Here is a 15,051-nt window from a genome sequence, read left to right on the forward strand (position 1 = left end):
AAAACAGGTGGCTCTTGTTTCAAAACCAAAAATTCTTGGCCGTCACAAAATTTTTTCTGGGCTGCAGCACAGGTCAGAGCTGGGAAAGAGCAGCCACAGTTCCTGACAGAGATCTGCTGCTCTGGAGAGCAGAGAAGATCCACACTCAGCTCCTCAGCCCATGCTTCCACCTCTCTAAGAAGAGGGACAGCACAGAGACCTTTGCCACCAGCTCTCTGGGGATATCCAGGACCCATCAACCTCCACAGAAATGAAGCTTTGTCTGGGACTTCTCTCTTCTAGCATGGGCACTCATGACACAGAAATTAATGGGGCAGAGAGAAGGACAAGGCAAGGAGAAGATAGAGCTCAAAGCAAGGATTCTTTGAAGGTTTGGAGATTTGTCAGCCACAGTGYGGCAGCAGGAGCAGGGCAGTGACCTGTACTGGACACTGGGGAGGCACTACTCAAATTCTGAATTCAATTTTGGGTTCATCACTAAAAGAAATACATTGAGAGGCTGGGGTTTGTCCAGAGAAGGGAATGGAGCTGGGGAAGGGTCTGGAGCACCAGGAGAGGCTGAGCGAGATGGGAAAGGGGCTCAGCCTGGAGAAAAGGAGGATCAGGGGGGACCTTCTGGCTCTGCACAACTCCCTGACAGGAGGGGACAGCCAGGGGGGTCAGGTTCTGCTCCAGGGAACAGGGACAGGAGGAGAGGAAACAGCCTCAAGGTCTGCCAGGAAAGGTTGAGATGGGATATTAGGAAAAATTTCTTCACTGACAGAATCAGGGATTGGAACAGGCTGCTTAGGGGAGTGGTGGAGTCACCATCCCTGAAAGTGTTCAAAAAAYGTGGATGTGGCACTTGGGGACACAGTTTAGTGGTGGACTTGGTGATGCTGGGTTAACAGCTGGATGCAATAACCTTTGAGGTTCTTTCCATATTAAATGATTCCACATTTCCCCTAAATTTCCCTTCAGACCAGAGATTATTTAGTGCCCACAAGGCAAAATGCAGATGATGCACACAGTGGTGTCCCAGTCCCAACACTTACCTTGCCAAAACTGCCCTTCCCCAGCATCTTGTGCAGGACAAAGTCTTCAATGGTCAGCTTTAACTGCACTTGGTGCTCTTGCTGCTCCTGGGACTGCCCTCCCAAGTCTGACTCTATGAGAGACTCCCCCTTCACTGTGCCCTCCACTGGAGTCTCCCAGGAGATGCCTTGTGGCTCTGCAACACACACCAAAGCACTCAAATAAACCCCTGGACATGAGCAGAAAATCCCAGAACACTCACAGGTATTGTGCTTMGAGGTTTTAAAGGGAATTTCAGACAAATGGAAATGGGGTGGCCATGTCTAAGTAGATTGGCTCTTCTCCCACAGTTCCAGTGGGAACTCCATCTTCTTCAGGGGTTTTTATCCTTCTTTAGCAACCACTTTACAAACTGTTTCATCTGCCTTTCTGTTTTGTGGCACCAAACCCTTAATTTCCGGCCACCTGCCTTCTTCAGTCCTTCTTGCTGTTGCCATTATGGAGTGGTTCCATTTTTTCAAGGTCTTTTCAAAGCCCTTGGCAAAGCTGGATGAAAAGATGGGATGGCATTTTCATGCTGTGTTCCTGCTCTGGATGTGAAGCATTCCAGATTAACTATTTCACCTGCCCTGGAGTGGAATCACTCAAGAGTTTTTTCAATAGTCCAATAACTTGATTTTGTAAAAACTTGTAAGAAATTTTGTCCCTTACTGGGTTTATCCCATTGCTGTGACTGTTCTAAAATACTGAACTGCAAGAACACTGCTCAGCAGACAAAGAGACCCACATGTGGAACAGATGTGAAACAACCTGGGGCTTCACTGATTCWCATCAGCATAGCTCCACTTGTAGAACAGAACAAAAATAAGCACAGACAGGGATATAAATAATTTCTCCTTGGGAGCCAAAGGGTACAGTCCCTCATTTACCCTCCTAAACACCTGTTCTTGTAGCACAGAGGGCTGTGACACCCAGATCAGCTCCTGGGTGARTGAAGTGGACATCTATCAAAGGTTTTCAAAGCTGCTGGAAGTCAATCTCCACCCAAAAATACGAAATCAGAAAGAAAATTGGCTACGGTGATCAGAAGGATTCCAAAGATCCTGTTTAGAGCTTGGTTTCACTGTAAAGTGCTCAGAWTTTAAAATCTATGAGCTTCAAGCAGTGAATAAGCACATTATTGCTGGTGGAGGGGTGAGATGTGCTCAAGCACGGGATCAGAAAGGTTTTTCAGGGGTCAGCTGAAGCAGTGGTGGTCGGTGTCTCACATCACCAGAGGCTGGGATGGCACGGGGGTGGTGCAGGTTATTAGAGGAGGAGCAAAGCTGGCATCCAGGATCTCTGCCACGTCCAACTGATGTGACTGGGAAGAGTCACTGATATCCTGGGACCAGAAAGGGTCTGTCCTGCTCTAGGTTGGGGGATTTCACAAACAATTCACTGGATAATACATCCCCTACTTGTTTCACCTCCAACTAACCACATACCAACCCAACAACAACAAAGCTGCTGCCCCAATCGCCACAAGAAATTACCTTTTTTTCCTGTTGTAGATGCTGGCAGTGTCTGAAGTGGCGTTACATCCTTGACAGGAACAGGGAACCCGATTTCCAGAGGTCCATCCCTGGAGATCTGTTCACTGTCACGCTGACAGCGAGCCTGGAGCACAGAAACAGCAAATTTTTGAGCCAAATCTCACGTGCCGAATTTATGAACGTTGTGGCTTCTTGAGTGTGGCTCACAAAAGCCAAGATCTAGAAGAGGTCTTTGTTTATGAGAAGAGCATCTCAAAATGCCTGAATTATTTACCTGCTGAGTGCTCTCTATCATTGCCAGAGCTTCAGCCATCAATTTCTGGTTAACTCCACAAAGATTTGCTACTTTTGTCTGGCACTTGTGGTGGACGTTCATGCCACACGCTGAAAGAAAGAACAGGAGGTGTCAGGACAAGAGAGGCTGTAAAGRTTTGGGCAGGAACATGCACTGATGTTGGCCAGGGGCAGAATTTAGCCACTGAAAAGCTTAAATGTCTCTTGAGATGGCACTCAGGTAGTTTCTTGGTTCCCTGTAATACATGTGGCTTATATTAAAGTGACAAAGTGCTAATGAAGCCTATTAATTGAAATATTTCAAAAACTTTTTTATATGTTTTTAATATAAGAATGTAATAACTTTTTATATATTATTAAAATACAATGTAATTACTTTCAAYATGTTATTAATGATAGCTTTTTAATATATTGCTATAAGATTTTTAATAGTGTATTAGTAACATATAGTTCATTAGTTGCACATAATCTAACCAGCTGGATTAGTACATAGATACGTGAAATCACTAAGAAGCACAAATCAGAAAAAGTTCTGAAAAAAAGTAGATGTTATAACAAAAAACAGTGGAAAACACTGATGGATACTTGGCAGAGGCACAAGACAGCAAAATAATTAAAAATTAAGACTTAAAAGACTAGAAAAAGCTTATAAACATCACAACTCTGCATGCTTTGAAGACAAAGGTTAAAAGTCTATCATGATAAAGAAAATGGTAACTCATCAGAGGGAGACTCTGGCAACTATTGAATTGAAGATAACACATGCGTACTTGTAAAACTGTGATATCATGTATTTTTGAAATTATGTGTGGTGGTGGGTGTATAGTAGGGTATGGGGGGCAGTGACAATAGTAATGTTACACTATGCTTACTATATAAATATGTGCTAATTTAAAGGCAAGTAAGTTAGGAGGAGAAATCTTTCTCACTTTTAGTGCTGCAATAAAMAAATATTCGCTTTATAGACACCAGTCTACGGAGTTTTATTTCTAAACCTTTTTCAAGCATCACCTGTGGGGAGTATTTTTCTATTTTCCTCTGGCCAGAGGTTGCATTTCCACATCCATCAGCCTCTGCAGGCACAGGCTACCAAAACTCTACAGCCCATTATCCCAGAGATAAATAAATCATAATCACRGAACAGGATCTTCCCATTGGTCTAGGATTGGGAAGAGAGTGAAGTGTCTTGGGTCTGACAGTGGAAGAGGTTTTTTTCAAGTTCATATTGGGGGTGGTTTGGGAAGATGATCAATGTCACTCCGATGCTCTTTGTCTGTTTGGGAAGGTCTTATCATCCTCCCAGATCAAATATCTCTCTGCACATGGACAGTTGTCCTCCTTCTGGAAGAATGATCCTCCCTGAAGGACAGTCCTGTCTGCCATCCCATACTGGTTTTGCAGAGAAGGGTGATAAACGAAATTCAGATTTTCAGACTGCACTCCTCCAAATACAACGACCCCTCCTGGGCTCAGTCAGTGCCACCTTCACCAGGGACTCACCATCACATTTCAGCCCCTGCCGTGCCAGGCCCCACAGGAGGGTGCCACAGTGCTCACAGAAGGTGGGGCTCTTGTAGTTGTACACCTTGAAGCGATGGGGCATGTCGATCTTGAACCTCTCCTTGTGGAACTGCAAGAGAAAAGCCAGGCTGAAAATCCACTCCTCATTCCCACCTGAGCTCCATGTGGAAAACCAAAGGGGTACCACAGGAGTTGGTTTGCCTACTGCCCTCTCATCCTTGGGCAGAAATCATTCTGCCAGGCAGAAACTGTCTATCAAGCACACAAAACCAAATTTTGATACATATCAACTGCAATTCAGTGGAAATTGGGTCATTTCATCCCAGGCCTTGGCCAAAGACCTGCTTGTGCCTCATTTATGTGCCCAGGCTTCCCTAATGCTCAGTGGGAAAATGTTGGTACTTTTAAATATTATCCATCTCATCCTGCCATTGGTATCTAAATTTTTTTTTTTTGTCATGAAACACTCCTTGGAAGAGCCTGTTTTAATTCTTTTTGTACAAAAGATGACAACAAAGTTGATACATATACCCTGGAGATATCAGAAGTGAAGAAATCTCATCTCTAAGAAGAGAGCCAGGGTGGGGCTGAGAGCAAATAAAAGTTGTAGGATAGAAGAGAAGGGGAATAATCCTATCAGGGACTTAAGTTCTGGTTTTGTCTACCAAAAAGCAAAGTTTAGAATAAGCTGATATGAGAAAAATAAACAAAATAACAACTGAGACATCAGATCTCCCTCTGACTTCTTCAGATAACACAGAATGGGATGYTCAAGCAAAAATCTGAAAATTTGGCCTGATGTGTGGCCTAACACWACATAGTGAAGAGTTTTCTCCAGTAAACCTTCACTTCATGTTCATGACTTCCCTCTGAGCTGCACTTTATGTATTAGAAAAATGTCAGCTCTGATTCAGCAGCTGCTTATTCTGCAGCTGCATTTGGGTAAATCTTAAGTAGGAGGCAATGAAACCACTGGGAATGTGAAAAGCAAAGGGCACAGATCAGATCATGGAGTTCTCAGTTCAGCAGGACCTTTTCCTTCACCAGAATTCGCTTTGCAGCAAGGTAGAAGAGATCTGAGTGACAAGAAAGGTTTTTTTTAAATAACAACAATAATAATAATAATAATAATAATAATAATAATAATAATAATAATAATAATAATAATAGTCCTACCATTGTTTCTCTGCTATTGATTGCTGATCCCGTACACTTGGCTATTACTTTATCAATGCAYTTCTTATGAATGGCAGCRTTACATTCTGCAACAGCAAAGGTGTCAGAGTGTTAATAAAGAAATTATTTCAGAAAAGGTGAAGTAAATAATGACAGTAAGAAAACTGAAAAAAAAAAAAGATTCTTACGTCTGCATTGATACCCTTGTTTATTCAGACCCCTGAAAGAAACAGAGAAGTGGTTAATTCTGAATTGTCTGAAAGCCTCAGCAGAAGAAAGGAGAGCAACATTTATGAAAGAAAGAATAAAATTGCTTTGCTCTTTGTSAGTCTTTGTAGAGCTTATTGAATTTCCTTATCTTCATTCAGTCTAATGGTGGAGTGATTGTCTGTGGTTTTCACAGCCTTTTCAGCACACATTGACATTCTGAATTGCACCATATCCAAACTGGACTGGTGAGAAATGCCTGTGCATTGGGCCAAACCCAGAAATATTTGTAAACAATAAATTTAAAAATGAAGGAAATTTACACAGTTGGAATTACAACTGCAAACCACATCCTTGAAGCGATGCAATAACTCCACACATGAAATGCCAAAGATCCTACAGCAGGAGCACAGATATTGATCAGGGGAATCATGGAATCTTTAGGTTGGAAAAGACCTTTAAAATCATCGAGTCCAACCAAGATCTGCTAAGCCCAACACTAAACCACGTTCCCAAGTGCTGCCTTTACACCAGAACTGGTTCCTAGGGTTAGAAGGAGAAGRAGCAAAGATCCATTTTCATTTACCAGACAAACTCGTGACACACAGAGCAGAAGGTGGGCTGTGGAAAGAAGGTGGCTGTGAACTCGTGGCACTTGACATTGTGGATTTTGGCCTGTTTGATGGCTCCCCTGCGCTGGTGCAAGGAGAAGAAGCCTTCAGTCTCACAGTCAGCCAGGTCCTTTGCATCTGGGGTGAAAAGAGAGATATTTAARTGTGCCCTGTCCTGATCAGATGCCTCAAAAAAATGCAGTTGCTCAAACACTACGTGAACTGAAGCTGATGATTCATTCATGATAATGAATACTCAAAGAAATATCATTTTATGAAGCCCACAAAAGTCTCATTTGGATGGTTTTTATCTACCATTCCTACACTAAAATGACTTTACACTTGGGACTCTGAGCTCCCTTGGCCACTCATAATGCTGCTTTTAAAACGTCGAACAAAAATTTCCCAAGGAGAGAGAATTTAAAYATAAAGCTCTATCTTTGTATGACACTGAAGAAAAATGCCCTAAAAAAGAATGAATTTATATAAAAGATAGCAACTACTTATATATGGATACAAACACACTCTTGTATATGTAAATATACATATATATATATATATGGGTATTTAACTGAATCATTTCTGTGTGCATATACTGTGTCAATAAGCAGATATTTATGTTTCTAGAATATCCTTTTTGTTATTTTTCCATGACAACACTTGCTTTGCTGTTTGCTCTGCCCTTGCTGTTATTCACAGCTCACCTTTAAACTTTTTGGAACAGCAAACAAACCAATTCTGACTTCAGATGCACTTGTGCATTTATGTATGTGCTTGTGCCTACAAATCTGATATTCACACTGGAAATCAATCTCTGCTTCCTTTCACTCCTGCATTGCACAGTGAGTCACGCTGGTAATCTGTGGGAATGGGCTCTCTGTGTGATCTGATGCTGATCTTGGTATTTGTAACAGAAGCACAATTTGATTTTCTATGCTTCGGCCTCCCTGACATCTCATAACACACAAGGAGACAGCAGCAGCCCAGTCTGTATTAAAGGCAGGGATGGCTCAAGAAATATCAGCATGGCCATGGTTGCTTTCAGTTCTTCTCTGTTTCTATAAATGGAAGATCCTCCCAGATATCTGCACCTCACAGCTTCACCCKACACCTGAGGGAATGAGAATTTTGGCAAAGAGAACGGGAGAACAAGACCAACCATCTGGATGGTTGAATTCAACCCATTTTCTTCAACAAAGCAAAATGCAGACCTTTCCAGGAGAAATCTTCCCTAATATCCAACCTAAATCTTCCCTAATATCCAACCTGAACCTCCCCTGGCACAGTTTGAGGCTGTTTCCTCTTGTCCCATCCCTTCTTTCCTGGGAGCAGAGCCGACCCTCCCCAGCTTTCCCCTCCTGTCAGGGAGTTGTGCAGAGCCACAAGATCCCCCCAGAGCCTCCTTTTCTCCAGGCTGAGCCCCTTTCTCAACTCCCTCAGCCCCTCTTTGTTCTCCAGACCCTTCCCCAGCTCTTTTCCCTTCCCTGGACACACACCATCCCTCCAGTCTATTTCTTGCAGTGCATAAAGTAGAATTATTTCAGAGGGAGCTGGTTCGTTATGTATCTGTTCTGTCTTGTTTAGCATAAYTGGAATATCTGCCATTTAGTGGTAAACCAGCCAAAAATCTGCCTTGCAAATCACAGAGGAACAGTCAGTCTTCATTCCCACCACACAATAAAAATTACTTTTCTGGAGTTTTTGTTTCAAATRATTACGTTTGCTGTTATGAATCAGTCAGTAACGACACGGRCGCTGCTTTTTGTGAAGAAACTACRTCTGCCCCTCAGACCAGAATTCACAGCTACAAATTAACAAACAGAAACACTTGCCACTTATTTCCAGGAAGTATCTTGCATTCATCAGCATTCGCCCTTGAGGTTTCAGGTCTAGCTGGTTGAGATAAGTGAAAAACAAGAAAAAAAAAAGTCCATTAAACAGTCATTCAGAGAAGGAAAAATCATTTCAGATGACTTTCAAGCGATCTCCTTTTCCCAGTGGGAGCTGCTGAATAGCAATGAATGTTAATTTTCGRGTTTCTCATATCCATGTGAGGCAACAAGGCAGGGGTGGGAGCAACTATGGAGAGAGGGGGGGTTGATCATCTCCTATCAAACACTCAGAGCAGCAGGATAGGAGAGATGAATCTGATTAAACCAGGGAAGATGTAGGTAGGTTTACAGACACCAGATTAGGACCAGCACTATCTACAGAGAAAACTTGYTCCCAATGGATCCTGCAAGGGGGAAATGGGAGCACTTCAAAAAAACCCAGCCAGCTTCACACAGGTGATGCTGAAATCTTTCAGGCACTCAGTTCTGCAAGTCTAAATTCTTTACAGTCAATGTGAGGGATGCTATGATCTTACTCAGGCATTTTTTTGGGACCTTCCCATTGGATTTGGCAATTCCCTCGCACCTGACTCGTCACCCATAAGTGCCTTTGGAAATCTGAATCCACTGGACTATGTATAATCTGGATACTACATTTTAAAGAGGTCTGTCAAGACCTTTCTTGCTTGGGCTACCAGGGCACACAACCTTACATTGAGCATTCTTGTGAAGACTGTTCAAATTTACTCCACCGTGACTTCAGTGATTTTTAAGGAGTTGCTCTGATATAACTCTGAACTCGGGCAGCTGTGATTCAGTTACTCGGCATTAGATTAAATTTTTAAAGCTGTTACCCCAGAGAACATGAAATAACTCACGTTCAGCCACTCAATTTTTGTTCCCAGTGGGTTTTTCAGCAAAGATTGATATGTGGGCACAGCTCACCCTGAAGCAGGATCCTCACCAGCACAGGGCACGTTTCAACACAGCAGCAGCAGATAAAATAAAAGTGCCAAGMTCTTCTCTTCTGACAAGTCTCTCCCTCAAGTCACACCCAAGTACACTCAGAATGTTTTTTCTTCTGTGGCAGCCAATTCCTGCTGTCCTGCTGGTGACAGCCACAGCCCCAAAGCATCCCCCTACCCCACAGAGCCCCCAGCACATCCTGCAGGAGAAGACAGAGATGCTCACCCATATCTCTGTCTTCCCATTGCTCTTCTTGCACCTCTCTGCCAACACCTTGAGCTCYACCGTGGTCTCTGAGACCATTTCAGCACTTTTGTCCTTGACCACGATGTGCATGACCCGGCCRTTGTTGATGTGGGCGTCAAAAGTGCTGTTCCAGGGTGGGTACATGGTGGGCTTCTTCTGCACGTACACCTGGCCATTCTCTGACGAAAGGGAAAACATAAATCCATCCAGTGAGGGCGGTTCATGTGACCAAAWACAGACATCTACCCTAAAAAAGGTCATTTCCCACCCCTGGCTCCATCAGCTCTGTTGGGGAGGTCTCTAATCAGACTCCAACACCATAAATTACCAATTTTAATCAGGTGAATCTCACCCCAGACCACCACCTTGTTTATCATCTGTCCCAAGGCACTGCAAAATGAGACAAGTTTACTTCAAACCCCAAAAATCTGGGTGCACTTCAGGATTAAKGTTCAGCTGGAGCACATGTCCAGCCCCGTAGCCAACTAAGGGGTGTTAAAACATGAATTGTCTTGCAGACCTGCAACCATTCCACAGGAATGTAGAGTTTTCAACTTTCAAGCAAACTTTTCCTAGTTTTTTCATTCCTCTTCATCCACAGCATCTTAAAATAGTGATGGGTACGAAAACTGCTATCTCTGAGGCTTGCAGGGGGTTCTTTCTAACTGGGTCTCCCTGAAAAGAGCCTCAGACAGATTTATTTATTCCCACAGAGACAGTTTTACTTCATCCAGCCATGYAAAAGTCTTGGATGCTTTCTCGAGGTAAATTCTATATCACAGTTACCCTCTGCAAATGTTCAAACCATCAAATGCTGAAGCTGGAGGAATAAGAGGAAAAAAAGCAGCAGACCTGTGACCCTTGTGTGCTAAAGACCCTGCTCCTATTTCCAATAATTCCAGCATTTCCCTCCTCTCACCCAGCTGGAAAAGAAGATGCAGCTAATAGCCTGGACTGGAGAAAAYTTTTCCCTAAATGAGAGGACAAATTCAGGTTTCTTCCCTCTGCTTAGCTTTGATTTACACAGGCAGGAGCTCCAGGATATGTGAGGCTTGTGCCACACCTTCAGGATAGATTAAAACTGGCAAATAAAGTCCAGTGTTATGGGAAGCAGGAGAGAAGGAGAATAAAGGGAGCAGAGATTCCTGATTGTGTGATATTCATCTCARGAAATGAGAGAATGTGTACTGGGGAAAGAACAAATATCAGGGCTGTGAGATTATAACAAAAATCTCCCTTGGCCACTCTGTACATGCAGAAATGTTCTACATGAACTRTACTCAAAAGACTGATTTGGGCTGGGGTGCAGCTTCCTGAGGACAGAATCGTGCAGGCAGCACTGACTTAAAGAAATTCCAACACCTAGCTCTCACAAAGCACTTTTGTGCTTGGTTCAACCCCATAAACTCAATTTAAGCTCTGACCATCATCACTGGTCTGCATCACAAACTGAGCAGAGATCACAGAATCATTAAAATTATCTTTAAAAGACCTCTGCGATCACTGAGCCCAACCTTCACCCCAAAACCACCTTGCCCACTRAACCATATCACCAAGTGCCACMTCCACTCATTTTTGGATCACTTTCRGGGATGGTGGCTCCACTATTTCCTTGGGGAGAAATGATCCGGTCCCCAGAACATTCCTGCAGCGTAAAACAGCTCCTCAACCTCCTGCCTGTTGTGATGAGCAGTTGTGCAGCTAAATTTTAGACTCAAATTCAATTTCCCCAAAGCTCAGAGCACCTCAGTCTGAGGTGAATCCATCTCTGTCATGGGGCTGACTTTTCACACATGCAGATTGAGGCAATTCTACACTGAGCTTATTGCCTGCAGGCTTAGTTCATTCACATCAGGCTTGCAAATACATATTCAACACACTTTCAACAAAAAAGCAGAGATAAAAAATGAGACACAAACTTCACAGCATCCCAGAAAACAGAAATCTCAGTGAAGGACCATTATTTCTTTGCTGCATGAGTGAAAAAAAAACCACAGGTGTGAAACATAACACTTGCAAAACGAGTGCTTTTGTTTGAGCTGCACTCCAGAAAGGCCGGGCTTAAATCAACAAACCCTGGATTGTGAATGAACTGGGATCAGACAGCCAACCCTGAACAGCCATCCATTCCTCGCTGATGGCTGTGCAATCCTGTCAGGGATTAATCCAACCCCGGGGTCCTGGAAAACGAAACAGCAACTGCCTTTCCCCGGGAGCAGCTTTTCCTGGGGGCTTTGAGGAGTTCAAATGTGGAGTAGGATCTTTCACGAAGCAAATGTCACCAAGGCAGGTGGCAAAATGGCACTTGGCCAGGTGGCTTGTGAAGGCAGAAGCTGCTTTTAAAGGGCAGGCTCTTTTTATAACTCAGAGRTGCATATAATTGCTGAAATATTTTGTCATCAATTATAAATTGCTGTAACGCTTCCAAACTGTAGGGAGGTGTGGTTTAGTTTTTGCTTGTTTGGKKTTTTTTTCCTTAAGATTGTATCATAATGTATCAGGGTCCCTTTTACAAAATAAGCAAGTGGAAAAATCGAAAATGCTGACCAAGATCTACCCAGAACTTCTGAAATTCTTCAGGGTGATCTTGCTATGACATCCCTCTGTCCCATAGATGATGTTCACAACCCCCAGATCCTTTGGGCCCTTCATTCTAATGATTTTTTCATCATGGCTGGTTGACAAGGGACAGCTTTTGGCATGAAAAAAGTCAAACTGCCTCTTTTTGGAAACCAAACACATTTATCATCTACCATTGTTCTGTTTACAAAAACCCAACCCACCAACCAAACAAACAAAAGTAAAACCAAAACCAAAAACTTGTCATACTGCTAATGCTAAACACAGAAACACAGAATGGTTTAGGTTGGAAGGGACCTTAAAAAYCATCCAGTTCCATCCCCTGCCATGGACAGGGACACCTCCCACTGTCCCAGGTTGTTCCAAACCCTGTTCAGTTTGGCCTTGGACATTGGATATGTCCTGCCCTGCTCAGCAATAATTTTTGCCCTGAAAAAACATCTTAATGGCCAAATGTCAGAGCACAAGGCTGGTGGTCAGGATGATTTGTGTCTCCCACCAGCTGTGTAGCTGATCCACTGCTACTCCTTGGTCATGCCAAAATTTTAACCAAAATTCACAYATCAGGGAACCAATATGTACATATATATGTATATTTGAATTCCATTACAACTGAGTAGCAAGTGCTTTGTCAAACCAGGGAGCTGGAGAGCAAACTATGATAAAAAAATAAACATGAAGCAGGGATAAGATACAGTTTAGTGGTGGAACTGGCAGTGTTGGATTAACAGCTGGACTTGATGGTCTTAGAGGTCTTTCCCAACCTCAATGATTCCATGATTCTACCTCAAATATATTCAGCTGACGTTTGTSTGGAGACCTTTTGCCTTCTTGAAGCCTGTTAGAGCATGACAGCTCCTTGGAATGGTCATTCTGAGAGCATTCCTGGCATTCAGAGTCAGGCTCATCTCCCTGAGCACCTCTGAGTGCTCTGTCTGCTCAGGGGAGAGCACGCGGCTTTTCCAGGGTGTGATTCACCACACTGATCATGGATGAATCCCCTCAGGCTGGGATGGCTCAGACATCAATATCCTGGAATTACAGTGCAGATGAATCCGGGTGGCCTCACTTTTTTAGTCACTTTAAGGTGAAGTTGGCCATCCACACATTTAAACACCTCCAGCAGACTGACACCTCCCAAGGGCGTTTCAGCCCACCCCAAGAGGAGAGTTTGAGGTGAATCAGCCCCAAAAGGTTCACCCCAAAAGGTGATGTGAGAAGCCCCTGTCCTACCATGTTTGTCCCACCATGCTCTTAGCAATTGTTGTGTGAAATTACATCCCAGCAAACAGAAACCTTCCAATAGCAGAATGTCACTTTTCCTAGACTTCATCCTCACTAATGGAGAAAAGTTCCCTCAAACACTATTTTTTATTTCTTGTTGGTAGAGGATTATTATCATTATTATTATTATAATTAACAACAACAACAACAACAACAACAACAACAACAACAACAACAATAATAATAATAATAATAATAATAATAATAATAATAATAATAATAATTCTCATTATTATAATTATTACAATTATTACAATAATTATTACAATAACTATAATTATAATAATTATGATTATTTACTCTGAGTAGCACAAAAATTATATCTCATAGTTAGTACTTTTGTGTTTGCTGGATACCAGAAAACACTTTCATGTCTGTGTCAGACAAATAAATACAGGTCTGCTCTGATCAAATTGATTTTATTCACTTTTGAACTGACACAGATTTCAATTTGAGTTATGGCTTTCAAAAGCCTCATTAAAGCAAACAGCCAAGCTCTACACAGTTCTATTCTAAAATAAAACACATTTTCTRATAAAAGTGAGATCTTAGGGATATCTTGTCATGCAGCATTTTCTTTCCTTTTGAATTTAATATTCACCACATCTTCCATTATTATTTAAAATATTATTTAAGGCAAGACAAAGTTCAATGTGATAAATGCTGACTCTTAAACAAAAAATGAACCCCAGTGAAATATTGAATTATTTTAAAATTCTAATTTTTTAAACTACTTTAACATCCTCCGGGGATCAGTGTCATGGGGATTTTCAATAAATAAGGATTCCTGAGTGGGTTTTATTTTTTAAAGAATCACAGCAGTCAAATTAGAAATTTATCAAAGATTTAAGCTAAATATCAGCCAATATGAGTAATTCACTAACACTGAAGGTCTTGCTCTTCATGACTCTYCAAAAGCACAACTGGAGAACTTTTCATTCTTTCACTGGAATTATTTTCATGCATAAGACATGTAATAAATGTTTTCCCAATGAGGGCTCATCAGTGTTGCTCAATCAGGAAAAATGTGCAGTAATCCATATATCCAGAAACAGCAAACAGCCTCTCATTTTCAAACCTTTCACACAGCACAGCAATTACACAGAGAAATYAACTCTCTCTGCAAAGACTGGACTGTTTGAGTGCCTTGTTTTAAAATTATGGAAATGACAGTGTCTATCAGTTCCCCAAAAAAATGTGATTAATGAAGATGGCCTTGCCAGAATATTTTAGGACACTCAGATTTCACCTGCCTGGATCCCAGACAAACCAACAACTGCTCATGGGAGAGTGAAACCAAATACAGCTCAACCCATCTGCTCTGTCACATGCTGGGGCTTGTAATGTGGCTGATAATAACYTCAAATTGAAGACATGGATTTGTTGGGCAAATTCTCAAAATCAGATTGCCTTGCACACCACGCCAAACCCAAACTTTCACTSTGCTGGGACACGAAAAGGACTTCGCAAACCCTTACAAGGCAGGGTTGGAACTGGATGATTGAGGTCTCTTCCACACCAACCTATTTTATGGCTCATTCTGTGATTAACCAGCATGTTTCCTATGGACAGAAAATGACACAGAAAGGCACAGACATGACTTACAAAAGCCCCCATCCACATTTAACCCCTCGCTGCTCACCTGACTCCACGGCTTCTTTAACCATCACGGCGCAGTAGGGGTTGATCACCTCACCCTGGGACGGCAGGTAAGGGCCGCTGTCGTAGTTGGACAGACCAATACGCAGGAAGGGAGACATGACAAGCCCTGTGCCAAACAAAAGA

General features: G+C 42.5%; 1 protein-coding gene across 1 annotated transcript in view; it reads right to left on the reverse strand.

Annotated features, from left to right (window-relative positions):
- Positions 1-15,051, reverse strand: part of PRKCQ (protein kinase C theta) — a 52,159-nt gene that overhangs the window by 21,865 nt on the left and 15,243 nt on the right. Inside the window, exons 3-12 of the mRNA XM_057376640.1 lie at positions 14,909-15,034; positions 9,382-9,581; positions 8,191-8,251; positions 6,334-6,496; positions 5,729-5,760; positions 5,541-5,626; positions 4,344-4,473; positions 2,824-2,933; positions 2,550-2,673; positions 1,035-1,210 (exon numbers count right to left, since the gene is read on the reverse strand). Of these exons, the coding sequence (XP_057232623.1) occupies positions 1,035-1,210; positions 2,550-2,673; positions 2,824-2,933; positions 4,344-4,473; positions 5,541-5,626; positions 5,729-5,760; positions 6,334-6,496; positions 8,191-8,251; positions 9,382-9,581; positions 14,909-15,026 (1,200 nt within the window). The 5' untranslated portion in view covers positions 15,027-15,034. The remainder of the gene's footprint in view (positions 1-1,034; positions 1,211-2,549; positions 2,674-2,823; positions 2,934-4,343; positions 4,474-5,540; positions 5,627-5,728; positions 5,761-6,333; positions 6,497-8,190; positions 8,252-9,381; positions 9,582-14,908; positions 15,035-15,051) is intronic.

Source organism: Malurus melanocephalus, unplaced genomic scaffold, assembly GCF_030028575.1.
Source record: "Malurus melanocephalus ecotype Western Australia unplaced genomic scaffold, MMel_1.1 scaffold_286, whole genome shotgun sequence".
NCBI lineage: Eukaryota > Metazoa > Chordata > Aves > Passeriformes > Maluridae > Malurus > Malurus melanocephalus.